This window comes from Colius striatus, chromosome 15 (genome assembly GCF_028858725.1).
Source record: "Colius striatus isolate bColStr4 chromosome 15, bColStr4.1.hap1, whole genome shotgun sequence".
In the NCBI taxonomy this organism is placed as follows: Eukaryota; Metazoa; Chordata; class Aves; order Coliiformes; family Coliidae; genus Colius; species Colius striatus.
In genome coordinates, this window is record NC_084773.1 from 20775191 (window position 1) to 20789296 (window position 14106).

At 43.0% G+C, this 14106-nt stretch overlaps 1 protein-coding gene across 1 annotated transcript in view; it reads left to right on the plus strand.

Annotated features, from left to right (window-relative positions):
* Nucleotides 1-14106, plus strand: part of ITPR1 (inositol 1,4,5-trisphosphate receptor type 1) — a 174669-nt gene that overhangs the window by 47512 nt on the left and 113051 nt on the right. Inside the window, exons 4-9 of the mRNA XM_062008420.1 lie at nucleotides 6654-6769; nucleotides 10125-10211; nucleotides 11159-11317; nucleotides 12525-12623; nucleotides 13065-13148; nucleotides 13232-13378. Coding sequence (XP_061864404.1) covers nucleotides 6654-6769; nucleotides 10125-10211; nucleotides 11159-11317; nucleotides 12525-12623; nucleotides 13065-13148; nucleotides 13232-13378 — 692 coding nt within the window. The remainder of the gene's footprint in view (nucleotides 1-6653; nucleotides 6770-10124; nucleotides 10212-11158; nucleotides 11318-12524; nucleotides 12624-13064; nucleotides 13149-13231; nucleotides 13379-14106) is intronic.

Here is a 14106-nt window from a genome sequence, read left to right on the forward strand (position 1 = left end):
ATTTTCAGTACTTGTGGGAGAGAGAAAGGGTTGGCACGTTGGGACTTGCCTCTTGACAAGGTTTGCACTCATCTAGGTTTGTTTTGATGCTGGACCAGAGATGAGATGAGCTAACAAGAGTGGAAACACTCACTGAAACCAGTAGCTTCCTGGGGACCCTGGATTAGCTCAAGTTAGTGTGTGCTATCATGGATGCTTCTCTTGAGGATGTTTTGGTTTTCTTCTTTTCCCCTCAAGGCTTTGTTCTGGCTTGTGTTTGCTACTAGCCAGGAGCCCTCATGGTGATTTGACATGTTCTGAAGGTGCTTGAGTTTATTCTTAAGTAGCTTCTCTTGGTCTAAGTCATCCTTTGTGTCCATAAATGAGACTTGTTACTTATGCATTCAAGGATACTTTACACATTTACTCTCTATCCATAAATTTTCCCTGAGGCAACTCTGTGGTTTCTTGTTTTCATGGTCCTCTTGTGACCCTACAGTTGCCCATCCAGGGACGCATCATCCATCACGTTACTGCTCCTCAGCAACAACGACGCTGCCAGTTTTGCTTTCCTTCATTTACCCTGATGCCCTGACTGTCAAATAGGATATGTTTTACTTAAATGCATCAGTGTGTTTTTTTTCTTTCTACTTATGCTGCTGTCCTTTCCTGGCTTTGTGTTTTCACAAAGCATCCTCACGCAGGGGTGCTCGTACCAGAGACTGAAAACGAAGCTGGTCTTTCCTGCGAATGTTTCCTTTTGCAACCGCCTGTGTATCCAGTGTCTAAATATTTCTCTCTTTTCGAGTAGCAGTTTTCTTTCTGAAGGAGACCAAAGAGGTTACATGCAGAAATAAAACAAACACTGGTGTATTCTGAACTCATTGGTACCCAAGATGTTTACTTAAAGGTGCATTTCTCAGTCTTAGTCTGTTGGTAGTTTTAGGGGCACTTTGCTGCCGTTGTGGTCTGGAGGTCCTTTGAGGATGTTTGCTTGTAGTGTTGTGATTGGTTGTTCTTATTTTACCTCGAGACATGGGGTAAAGAACGATGTTTATTAGTGTAAAGTTACAGAGTTGTGAGGGTGCAGATGCTAAGTTGTGCTCAAAAAGCCATTGCTTTTTACGTAATGTTGCATTAATGAGCACTGTTGGTTCAGCAGGCATCGATATTCACTGTCCAGCTCTCACCTGTGTGATTTTTCACTCTCTAAAATGACTGTTGCAGTCTTCTCCCTTTGGTCTGATACATCAACTCTAAGTTAATAACAGTTTGATTACTCCCTGTGTTGTTAAAGCTTGACAAAACGAAGTAGCGGTTTCCATTGGTAGAACTGTGCGTGAGTACAATGGCAGGGAGGTGCTTACCCTCACCTCTTGCAGATACAAATTGCAGGTGGCTATTTTAACATTAAAATATATTTAGAACAGAAATCATGTGTGCTCTCCGTTTAAATGGTGGTTGCAAGGGTGATTTTTTTCCTCCTTTATTCTGGTTTAAAAAGAAACACACAGAAAGCCCTTGAAAGAGTCAAATGCAATGGCATGCAAAAGGCAGGTAGGAGACTTCACAGCAGCACAAACCTCTAATACATCTCATCATGTAATTAGTTCAGTGTTTGAAACCTGAATTGATTGAATTGCTTTGCAATGGTGAACGTGCTTGTGACAAGATCTTTGGGCTGGCAGTAGAAATGACCTTTTCACCTACCCTAAAACTTTCCCCACTAGTGGCATGGCCAAACTGTTTGCAACATGAGATTTGACTTCATCTTCTTCCACCGGGCTTAAGGTGTGGAGCTGAGGTTTGTTTTCCTGTGTTGGAGCTGTGGATGCTCTGCTGGGACAGCAGGTCCAGTGCTCAGCGCCTCCCAACAACTATGGTTTCAGATGGTTTGCTGTGCTCCCAGCAAAGCTTGTTTGCTGCAAAAGGGAAATGTGAGGATGTCATCACAAAAGCAGTCGTTTCAGTAGCATCAGATTCTTTTTTTTCCCCCCTCCCTCTTTATGGAAATGCAGGACTGATTAATAATCAACACATTTCTGTAGCTGCTTTTGTTCTATATTCTTTGAACCTCTTAGGCTGTCATCTATTCATTTGAAACCTCAAAAGGAGCAAGTATAGAAACAGATGATGTAGTAATCCAAGAGCTTCTGAGGAGGCGAAACTTGCCTGTGAATATATACATTTTGTATTATTCTGTTTGCCTCCTGCATGAAAATATTTCACTTAAACACTAAAGAGGCTTTCATTTTGTTTTTAAATAAATAATCCCTTTATCCTGTGCAGTGCTGTCATCCCTGTGAGTGTATTAAAGCTGTGCAACTTCCATAAATACACAGTGCAGAGTTTCTGTTTGCAGGATTTCCAGCATTGCCAGAAGTAACTTTTTCATCTTCTTTGCTGCTATTTTTCACATTTAAAATAAAAACATACTATCCTTATATTTATCCTCTGCTGTGAGCAGGCTTTGGCCTTGGGGAAATATCAGGTGTCTAAGTATAGAAAAGTCTGAAGAGAAACTGCTGAATTCCAACAGGGAATTGCTAATTTTCCTTTAATTTTAGTATTGCTGTGCAGAAAGGAGTTTGGGCTTTTTTTTCCAAGTGACGAAGAAACAGCTGTGTTGGTGTTAAATATTCAGTGGGTTTTGTAAGGGACTTACTTAAATATCTTCATCTTTATAGATTTCCCTCATCTCAAAGTGTTCTGAAGTATGGTTTTTGAGAGAGAGGAAACATTTTTTCATGCCTCTTACCTTCCTGCAGTTGGCATTTTGTAAAGTCTGAGTCTGTGTTTCAAAAAACATGGAATAACGACACACCTTTTGGTTGCCAGCAAAGTTCTTGATGCCTTCTTTCTCTAACTGCAGAAAAGTTGGTGAAGACTTTTCTACAAAATGCTTAAAATAGCCAGGGGAGATTTGGAAAAAATGATGAGTGGTGTATTACACAACCAGCCTGGCTGAAGCTAAAACTACTTTCAGATCATTTAGCAGCGAGCACTCTAGAGGATGGCAGAGTGAGGAAAAATGGTGTACTGCAACTCCAACCTGCTCTGAGCTGCTCGCTCAAAGCAGCAAAGGTGGAAAGTTTAAAGAGTGGCTGGTGTCCAGCTGTCCCCCAGCAAAGGCAGCACCAAGAGCTCTGGGAGTCAGCAGCATCAGTTGGGCAACTTGCTGAGCTGTCTTTGTATAGTGAGGGTAGAATTGACATAACAGCACTTGATGCCCCAAGTGGTGAGGAAACCTCCAAAGGGAAGACTGGAGCTGCGTAGGTATGAGTTGTGTATGAGAACTTCCCCTTGCCCAGCAGCCCCCACGCAATGCAGTTGGTGTTCAGTACAGAGTGAAGGTAGGAGTGCTGCAGAGGCTCGAGGCTGGCTGTGAGTTTCCCTTAGGGCATGCTTTTCCAGCCTGAGGCTTTGTGAGTTTTGCTGCTTTAGTCTGTGTTTCGAAAAAGTGCTGTGCAAAACACCATATTGATGGTTGAGGAAAAAACCCCAGCCTTTTCTTGGTAAAGTTCAGGTTCCTTATGCTTTGGGAATGTGAGGTGCCTTGGGTGATGAAGTTGGAAAAGTTTGGGAATGGGGATTGTCTGGGCAAAACAATCTCTCCTCAGGTACTAGGTGAGACCTGTACATTGCTGTCATGGTGGGAGCTGCTGGGGCTTAAGTGAACACATCAGTTGGGATGGAAATAGAGAATCTGACTGCTTGGACTGGCAGGAAAGGCTGGAAGTTTGGAGACTGAGTGGGCAGAAAGGAGCAAAGTCTAAGTACAAGAGCAGGAAATGGAAAAGAGAGAAAATGAAAAGCGTGGGGTAGGAAGAGTTTCTGTTGGCATCACGGAGCTGGCAAGTTTCTCTCTTCATGGAAGAAGATTCTGTGACCCCATGAACCCCAGAGTGCTTCAGAATGTGACATTTTCTAGTCTTCAGGTACTCTTAATTTGGACTATTTCTCTGAGATGTTGGGACAGGTAACCAAACCTTAGTTACCATGTTTTTATGAGGTAGTGGGAATGCATGTGGCGGGTGTAAATGTCCAAGCAGTGACAGCATTAGTGTGTCACACGGTGTGATTATGGTCTTACTCAGTCCATTTCATTAAGATGCAAAGCAACTGCTGGCAAAAGATTTAGCTTGGAGGCATTTAAAACACATTTAGTCTGTGTCCCTGTAATGTGCATTCATCATCCGTGATGGGGTAGTATACAATTCAACAATCCCCTTTCCCTGCAGGACGTTTGCTCAGCACTGGGGCTTGATGATGTGTGCTTGTTTCATCAGCTGTTACGTAGGGGGTTATTTTTACACTTGCTGTGCAGTTCTGCCCTTTGTCATGGTATATCATGAAGATCTGAAAGGAAAATGCACTCCTTCCTGGTTAATATTCAGTGAACAATGTATAGCAAGATGTAATTACTTTGCAGTAATGGCTTTATTTATCACCTTTCCTATGTGAATCTAAGATCACAGCAAACAGCTGATTGTTTCGCCTGATTTGGCTTTGGTTTGGATCTGTTAGAAATGGGTGTAACTTCCATAAGTCTAGTGCCTGACAAGTAGTGGATTTATAAGCCTGTGGAACCTGGAGATCTGAAAGTATTCTGGCCATAAAGTTCATGTAGTTTGGCCCATGGTGTGAAATGCCTTTGGTACTAACCAGCCTCTGGTGGTCACATCAAGGTGAGTGAGGCTGTTTAACTCCTGAGCCACTTAAGAAATAGATTTCATAGGACAAATACTAGGGGAAAAAAAAATCCACAGTTGGGTTCTTCTCATTGTTTGTTTTAGATCTGTAGCTGTGTAGCTAGGAAGAAAACCTAAGAAAAACATACTGTGTTTTGCCTTCTAGCGTTGGACAAGGTCAAACCCTTGTAGACCTCTCTCCTGTGCTGCAGGGAAGAGAGGGGGTTGCTTGCAGCTAACAGTTTAGAAGTTAAGCCTAACTTGACAACTTTCTTGACTGAAAAGAAAGGAAAAAAGCACACTTGTGCTGTGACTAAATCTAGCATACAATTAATTCTTCTGTGCAGTTCTGTGTGTTAATTGCTGTCATTGTGGGAACTGATGGTTTAAGCAAAAATAGAAAGTTTTTGTGACTGGTGTGTTGCTTACAATGCATAGTCTCAGCTTAAAGTGCCAGCCTGCAGTGGCTTTTTGAATCTCTTCTGTGCTGTCAATCTTTGTGAATCATCTTTATGTAAATGAAAAATCCAGTGAAGAGAGCAAACCTGGAAAGTGTGGTTTGCACTTCATTTTCCACTTTTCATGTTAGTTCAGAAGCTGAAAGCTAGTAGTGTCAAAGTGGAGGTATTTCTGGATAAATGCAATGAAATCTCCTTCCACATACCCTCAGACCTTTGCGCTTCAGTGAGAGGTGTTTGATATTGCCTGGTGTGCTCTAATGTGCTTTGAGGATGGATTAGGCAGGCAGGCAGGGACATCAAATAGATCTTTTTGTTAAGAAAGGCGTGAAAAGATTGAAAATGGCTATGTCAAATGGCATCCCAGGGCAAAATTATGGAGGTCTGTCTTCAGTGGGGCTCATCCCCTGTAGCACTGAAATGGCTTGTCTTTGGTGTAGGATTTTCCCCTTTTGGTTTGCTGTGCATCCAGTGTGTCTGTTGGCCATGAGCTGTTCAGACTCCCAGGCAGGTCTCTCCTCAGCTTGCTCCTTCCCTGATAGCAGTGCTTGCCTGTAACAATACACTAGGAGCCTCGAGAAATACCATGGGAATTAGAAGCCTGAAGTCTTGTATCCTCCCCATTGCCAAAGAGGCACTGAGAACAGCCTTCTGGCTTTTTTGGCACTTTGTTTAAACTTCTAAGCTGCTACTCGAGGCACTGCCTGTGAATAGCCTAATTTATGTTTTTGCGCCTTGGGTTGCTGAGCAACAGAGAAGAGGAAAAATAGCAAACGCAGCTAATTTGGTTTTATTACTGATAACTTAGCAGCTAATATAAAAATGCATCTTAAAATAAGACTAATGAGCTGTAATTCTTGGCTTTTGCCAGGCAGAAGGTTAAGTAAACTGTGTCAAGGGACTGGGTAAAGAACCTGACACCCCGAAGGGTTTACTGTTACCTCGGGCTGTGCTTTGAATGTCTGTGCTTTATTTGGGGCTATTTCATGCTGCTGCTACTTTATTAGGTGAGTTTCTACAGTTCTTTGTGCCTCATTTTCCCTGGCAATATGAGGGATGTGATTTAAAAATGAAACTAGCAACAGCAAGGAGATTCAAACCAGAGGCCCCCAACCCAAGGTGAGCTGTGTAGGTTACATGATGTTGGTGGGAGTTGTGTAGCACAGCACGGTAGCACACCTGCTCAAGCAGAGAAACTAAGCACTGGAAGTGCGTAAAACGGATCTGTTTGCCTGGGAAAGCACTGAAATGTGTTACCATTTTAGTATGGTAGCATTTTTGACTGGGACAAGTTATAAATTTCCTAGTCTTGCATCAGATGCTTGGCAGCAACAGTTAATTTTTGTCATTCACAGGGCAGCATTCCTCTTACTCAAAAATACATTTGTCTGATCAAGAGCTTTTTGGAGTTTGTTTATAAACCTTTCCTTGCTGCTGGAGTATTTGGACAATGTTAGCAACACAAAATCCAGTTAATTATGAAGGGCTGAAGCAATCTCTGTGTTTCTTTCGTCTGTTTGTATAGATTGCCTGTTCAAACTATGTCCCATGAACCGGTACTCGGCTCAGAAGCAGTTCTGGAAGGCAGCAAAGCCAGGAGCTAACAGCACAACGGATGCTGTGCTACTCAATAAGCTGCACGTGAGTATCCCTGTTCAGGCTCCTTTTGACCATCACAGCGCTCATCCCTACTGCATGGAATAAGTGCTTCCAGCCAACTTGGCACAGTCAGCTGGGAGACACCAAGAAAGTGCATGGAAACCAGTATACAGGGCTCCTCTTGAGACATTCACTGAGATCTAACTCTTTAAACAGCCTCTTAGGACAAGATGCTGCTCAAGGTCAGCGTGTCCCTGTACCACTCTGTGACAGCGGGTCAGCGTCACGGTAGCCGTTCAAGTGTTTGTCATTAACCTGCCATTAACCTGCTCCACGTGAGCATGTTGGGTGGTAACAACATAAATATAGGAGCCTTCAAACAACTCCACGGAGCAGAAGCTCCTTGGGCGTCGCATCCTGACGTGGGCAGCCGCGGGCGATAGCTCTGCTGCTGCATCTGAGCTACCGGGCTGATAAATCTATTGGGATTCCTCAGGCATAGCTGCTGTCGATACATGTAAAGGTTGATGGGTAATTACGAGTAATTATAAGGCCAGACAGCCTCTCCTTCCTTATTAACTTGCAATATTTAATATTTTCTGGGTAAAATGTTGACATTCAGCAGCTGAGAACCCAGTAAGGCAGATGATTGCTGTTTTTAGAGTTCCTACATAAAAAAAAAGCCAACTTAACTTAAATACCATCTGTTGACTTTAGAGTTAAATAAACTCCATGTTTATGTTAAAATTACATAGCTAGAGTACTTCATGTCAAAATTACAATTCCAAATATTTTTAGTTCCTTTAAGCCTATATTAAGCTCATTGTAGACTGAAACACAAAATGGCCCTGTAGGAGAGTGTCATTTGCTGATTGCCATATGGCTGCCTTGCCTTTCACAAAGGATGACTGTTTGACTCATTTCGCTTCTGAAAAACATAATTTTATAACCTAGAAGTATCAACTTGGCAGGGAGAAAGCTATTTTGGTACTGGCTGCAGCACAAAGGTCCCTCACTTGTGCTGCATTTCTCCTGCCCCTTTAGTGGTGATAAGGGAGGTAGCCTGTGCCAGCAAGCTTTGGGGAGTGGGTGATTCTGGGATGTGCTTTCCTAGTGTATAAGGGAAGGGGAGAGTTTCTGCCCATAGGTTATGTGGGTGAGTTCGTGGATTTGAAGAGGAAGTATGGGCCAAAATATTGTGTCACACAGAACAAAGATTCTGTGTAACTGCCCTGGATTGCAATGTCATTTGAAGCTGTCTCCTCTTTACTCGGTGCAAGGCACTTCAGGTGTTAGGGATCTGTTCCTATTTGTCTGATTCTTTACCCCAGGGAAATACAGGATTAGATTTTTCCAGCATTTAGCCCCAGCTGAGTGATGTTTGTACAGAAAGGTACCAGCGTGCATGAAGTGCTTGCTTGGTTTGCTGAGAGGATTTGAGTAATCTAAAATTACCTTGGAGATTTTATGACATGCATCATTTTGACATGAAAGCTAATCCTTCACGTAGCATGTACCAGATCAGGTCTGCAGTAACTTGGGGCTGGTGCATGGCTCTGAAGTAGTTTGATCCCATGTACGTGCTCACTTATCAGAACCTCTTTTTGTGCCAATCACATGGGTACACGTGTCATCATTTCCACTTACTGGCACATGGGATACACACCATGACAAACACGAGTGTTTTACTGTGTTGGGAGAGGCTGTGCCCTCAAACATGTGCATACAGTTATTAGCTCTTCCCCTTACTAGATTTCATACAGTTTCTAGCAAAATTGGTGATGTGGTCAGCATCACTTCCCTTTTTTGGCTTCTGTTTGTGTGCTGGTGGAATTTATTGTCTGCTGTGGAGCACTCAATGCTGAGGTCATGTTATTTTAAGTTAATGCCATTTAAGGGATTTAAAATCTGGGACACTTGTCTTTCTTTGGTATCAAGAATCAGCTCTGGTTGAGGAGCTGACATCTAGTGGCCAGAGAAAAGGATTCTTTTTCCTTGAACGATTGACACTTTTGCTGTGAGCTGTTGGAATGTGTCTGAAGGCTTAATCGTGTTCTCACGGGATACACGATGTTCTTCATTGCAGATGTGGCAGCCCATCCAGTGCAGGCAGAGCAGAGAGGTCCCAACGTCCCGGGTTGCTGTTGAGAGTGTCCTGATCAAACTTTCTCTTGACAGAACACTTGGAAATCAAGTGAAAAAAAGTTGCATTTCAGTCACAAAGAGAAAATTAAGCTCTGTCTTATTTCTGAATGTAATTTTGAATTGGAAAGCACGAGCCAGCCATCACACCTAGCCTAGCTGCTAAAAATAGCACATGCTGTGTAAGCTGAAGATGCTGACATTTTAAAAGGCTTTATTCCTTTGCAGTAGCCAAACTTTGTCCTGTGGTGTCATTACTTTACCTTAATACAGTTAGGAACTGTGGGCACTTGCTCCTTCGGGGAGAAACCTGGACCTACTGTAGTCCTTGAGATCTAAGAACCAAACCACAAACAGTGGTGCTTATCCTCCAAAAAACAGTCAAGTGTTAAATTACTTTCTAGCACCAGCTATCAGTTAAAGCAAATAGAGATTTTTTTTTACATGAAAAGTCATCCTTCATGTAAAGTAAGAGAGAATTTCTTTCCCAGATTAAATGGTTTAAAACCGACCTGGGCAAAACAGCTCATTGGTTTTAAAAATGAGTCTCGTTACAAATGAGGTTACTCAACAGAATGATGTATCCCTGAGGTCATTCAGTTTTACAAGGGCTTTCCCTTTTATTTCCATGTTGATGCAATACTGGAATGCCCAGCTGCATTTTCATAGCCAGTCTATAACGTGGCACAGAGTATCCTTCAGCCTCATGAAGGACAGACTCTGTGCTGCTGGGAAGTTGGGAACTCACGTACTTGGAGCTGTAACTGTCTTCTATGTAATCCTGCTGTGTGATGAAGATAGTAACAGTCACCATAAAGGGAGAAGCTGTGGAAAAGTTGGGGCTTGCATTGGCCAAGCAAAATTAAGATCCAAAGCTGAGGTCCTTTCCTTTCAATGTGTACAGAAGTCAGTAGGAAGGAGTGCAGTCTTCCTGGCTCGAAGTGTTACCCATCCCTTTTCACCTTCCCTACATAGGTGGATTGTCTTCTCGTGGCTTGTCTTCTGTCTTGGCTGAGTTTTTCGTCTTCTGTTTGCTACCCAAATTAGAGATTACTTAAATGGTGTATGTTTATATTCTTAAACAATTGAAAAGGGGGTTTGGAAATGACATTGCTGGAAGTTGGAAAAAGGGAATTGTACTGTTTCAGATGCTCAGTGTTGTACCAGTTCTCTGGAGTAATCTTAAAGAACCTCGAGTGTTTGGGCACCCTTTCTATAAACAATCACCAACCGAGTTGTTCTCCTTCAATTTCAGCATGCAGCAGATCTGGAAAAGAAACAGAATGAAACAGAAAACAGGAAACTGCTGGGAACAGTCATCCAGTACGGCAACGTTATTCAGGTGGGCTGTATGGGGTTCTGCTCTGACTCCCCTGCTCAATGTGACTTCAGCTCTCTGCATGTGTTGGGTTTGTGTGGAAATGACCCAGGCACTGGACAGGGCCAGATACGGCCTCTCACAATCCAGTGTCGGCTCTTGGAGTGGTAAATTGTCACAGAGAGGGAAAATCAAGCCATGTAAGTAATTGCAATCCACTGAAGCAAAGGAAGTGGTAGGTCCCAGGAAATGAACAAATAAAACCAAGAATGCATCAAACCCAATAAAGATGGGAAGTCCAATAACTGCATAATGAAGAGACAGATCTGCAGTAAGTGGGGAACGTAACACAGCGCAGCTGTGGGTTCACTCTGCAACCAAAGCAGACCTACTTCCACCAGAGAAGTGGGGATAGTTCCCTGAGCATCTTGAGCCTTAGGAATTCCTCTACAAATGATTTGATCTTACTCTGCTGTCAGGGTACCAGCCAGAGGAAGTGCCTTAGCCCAAGGCAGCCTCTGCTCCTTGCTTGTTGCAAGGAGAAATTAGTTGGCTGCCCTTTGAAGCAGTTGCAGGGTGCTTGGAGCAACCTGATGGAGGATGAGCAGGGAGGTGACTGCCTTGGCTGAATTAAGAATGCTATTGGCCTGCATGTTTGAGGGAAAAACCCTACTTTTTGTGATGAAAGAAAAAATGACAACAGCCATTTCTGACTGGACTACAAACATCAACACATTTCTGTTTATTGTTTGCTGGAGAAGGGATGGTTGGCTTAGCAGAAGTTGTTTTGTGCTGTGGGACTGTATGTTTAAAGAAGTGTGGGTGAAATTGTACCTGAATTGATCAGTGTTTCTGTGTAATTTAGTTTTCATTTCAATTGCTGTATAGTGTTGTAGCTCTCTTACACTCCCTCACTGCTGAGGGGAGGAAAAATGGGCATTCTTAGAACTGAACTCTAATTCTTATTCTAGCTACTTCATTTAAAAAGTAACAAATACTTAACAGTAAATAAGAGGCTTCCAGCTCTGCTAGAGAAGAATGCTATGAGGGTCACCTTGGATGAAGCTGGAAATGAAGGTTCCTGGTTCTACATCCAGCCTTTCTACAAACTGCGTTCCATTGGAGACAGTGTAAGTGCCAAGAGGAGTATCTTCACTTATGGCTCTGTGCACAGCTTGGCAGAGCTTGTTTCAGGAGGCCTGTCTTGCAATTAATGAAATGCACAGATCTTTTAGTGCATGATGTTGCAGGAAGAACCTTTTTCCTATGCTGTCACGAGGGGGAGGAACATTGCTATGGTAACTTGTATTTTGGAAACGTGGAAGGATTTAATGTTGGAAGGAATATGGGACCTAATTATGCCAGCTCTTCACAATTCCTGCCCAATCCAAAATGGTAGGAAGTGCTGAATTCCTTCAGTAGATCAGGAATAGATAACTGACATCTTGGTTTTCAGTGCTGTCCGTTTGGAATCAAAAATCATCCGTGTTTTGTATGAGGAAAGATGCAATAATGGGGTTAAATGATCCCATTCATGGTCAGTCTGGCAAGGAAGTGGCTGTAAAGTAAAGGCATGACCATTTTAATCTCTTAATCTCTTTCTTACAAAATCTGAGTCACCTGAGTGTACTATCTGCCTAAAAGCAGGAGGTAGGTAATAAGATTCGCTGTGGGTATAGTCCAGGTATGTTTGGCGCCTGAACGCTGTGACCTTTATTGAGTGGGGATGATGTCTCTTGTAGACAAGCTCTATATATTCTGATGTACTGTTCCTTTCCACAGACACACTCCCACAGTGAGACCAAAGCACAGTCTTGGTGGCCACTAAGACACTTTATCACTCAGAATAATTCTTTTCAATACTTTTTGGTGTTTAGTTTAAGCCTTTCCCCCAGTAGAAGGGAAGAACAGGACCTTTGCTGTCTGACAAACTGCATTTGTTTTGAGTCATGTGCCAGCCTGGCCAAGATCCTGATGTTACAGATGAAAGTGCATCTTGGAGGAGGAGGACTTTTGGCTGACGTTTTGCTGTAAGAGTTACTTGTTACATATTAACCAATGACACAACTTCATGGAAAGCAGCAGCTAGATTAGTGGCCAGAATTGCAGCCTGTGTTTCTTCTGCAAGCCTCTAAGTCCAGTACTGTGGGGTTGAGTTTTTTCTGCCTGCATGGCTGAATATGGTGAGCCAAACTCTGAAACCAACAGGATCCTGGTTCTCAGACTGGCATCTCTCCAAACTGCATGGAGGTGATTTACTTCAGTCACTTCCATTAAGAGGAGAAAGAAAAAGCACTCTCAGAGTACAAATTTCTCTCATGCTGCTCTTACCTCCAGGTTGTCATTGGAGACAAAGTAGTCCTGAATCCTGTCAACGCTGGCCAGCCGCTCCACGCCAGTAGCCACCAGCTGGTTGACAATCCGGGTTGCAATGAGGTAAGGGCAGACTGGCACAGCTGGAGTCTCTCTGCAAACCTCTCTGAGTTTCAGCTAAGCTGCTTGAGCTTGTTTTATGGAAATCATCAAGTTGTTTGGTACCTGTGGCATTGTTTAGGAACTGTTACCTTGTTAATCAGCGGCTTTGTAAAGGAGTGGGTTTGTCTCATGTCTGCTGGGTGCTGGACCAGAGGTTTGAGTTTGATCTCTTGCCTGACTGGCTAAAAATAAGATTCTCCCTAAATCAGGAGTCACGACACAGTGATGTGTTTGAAGTGATTTGTCAGCTTGGTAGTTACTTGTTCCTCCAGAAGGGACTTTTCTTCTCTTGGGTAATGCAACAGGGACTGCAGAATTCTGTTGAAAACTGGGAAAAAAGACAGGCAGTGGCTTGTGCAGAGCACAAGGCAGTGGGGCTAATGGTTTGAATTCTCCTCTTAGGTCAACTCTGTGAATTGCAATACAAGTTGGAAAATAGTTCTCTTCATGAAATGGAGTGATAACAAAGATGACATTCTCAAAGGGGTAAGACTCAAAACCTTACTTGCTTGTAACTTGTTCACTGATGGCTCCTGTCTGTATTGATCATGCTGTCTGGGCTTTGACAGGGGGATGTGGTGAGACTGTTCCATGCAGAGCAGGAGAAGTTTCTGACTTGTGACGAGCACAGGAAGAAGCAGCATGTGTTCCTGAGAACGACGGGGAGACAGTCGGCCACCTCTGCAACCAGTTCTAAAGCCCTGTGGGAAGTAGAGGTAAGAATTGTAACCCAGGCTGGGGGTGCCTTTAGGGGAACAGTTATTGTTTCTGTTTAAAAGCAATGTACTTGGGTTTCATTTCTGGGGTAAAAGTCTTTCTGGCGTTATAGGTTTCATCTTAAAATCCCTTTAGTTACTGTGTTCTCTCTGCAACACCAAAGAGGAGTTCTGATCTCTGATGCTGCAGGACATGGCTCTCCAATTCAGATTCTTCAATTGGGAAAAAGGGGACAGAGAAACATCTATGAAGTTATTTTTCTCACCAGTCACTAAAGGTTAACACCAGCTAATAATTTCAAGTGTCCTGCTGAGTGTACAGAACACTCTATTTTTGGTGTGGAATAATGTGATTGTGCCATCCTCATCTGATAGGAGACTGCAACCCTCAGCTAGTCTCCGTGTGTTGTTTCTCTGGACCATTTATATCTTTACTCAGCTCTCAAATCCCATGGCTAACACATTGGCCATCACTGGCTTCTTAAAACATCCTCATGCTATTGGTGTGGTTAGGGTTGGCTTGTGATTTTTAACTGTTTGCCATGTGAAGTGCCTGTGAGAATCATAAAATGAATTGTAGCAGTGGAGAGGTGATTTTCATATTCTCCTTCTTAGAAGTATCTGCTTTGATACACATTGCAAGCCTGCCTAGATTTAACATTACTTGGTGTTACATCAGTAGCTTCTGTGGTAGCTGGCCCTGTGAACATAGTTGTTGTTGGTAAAGG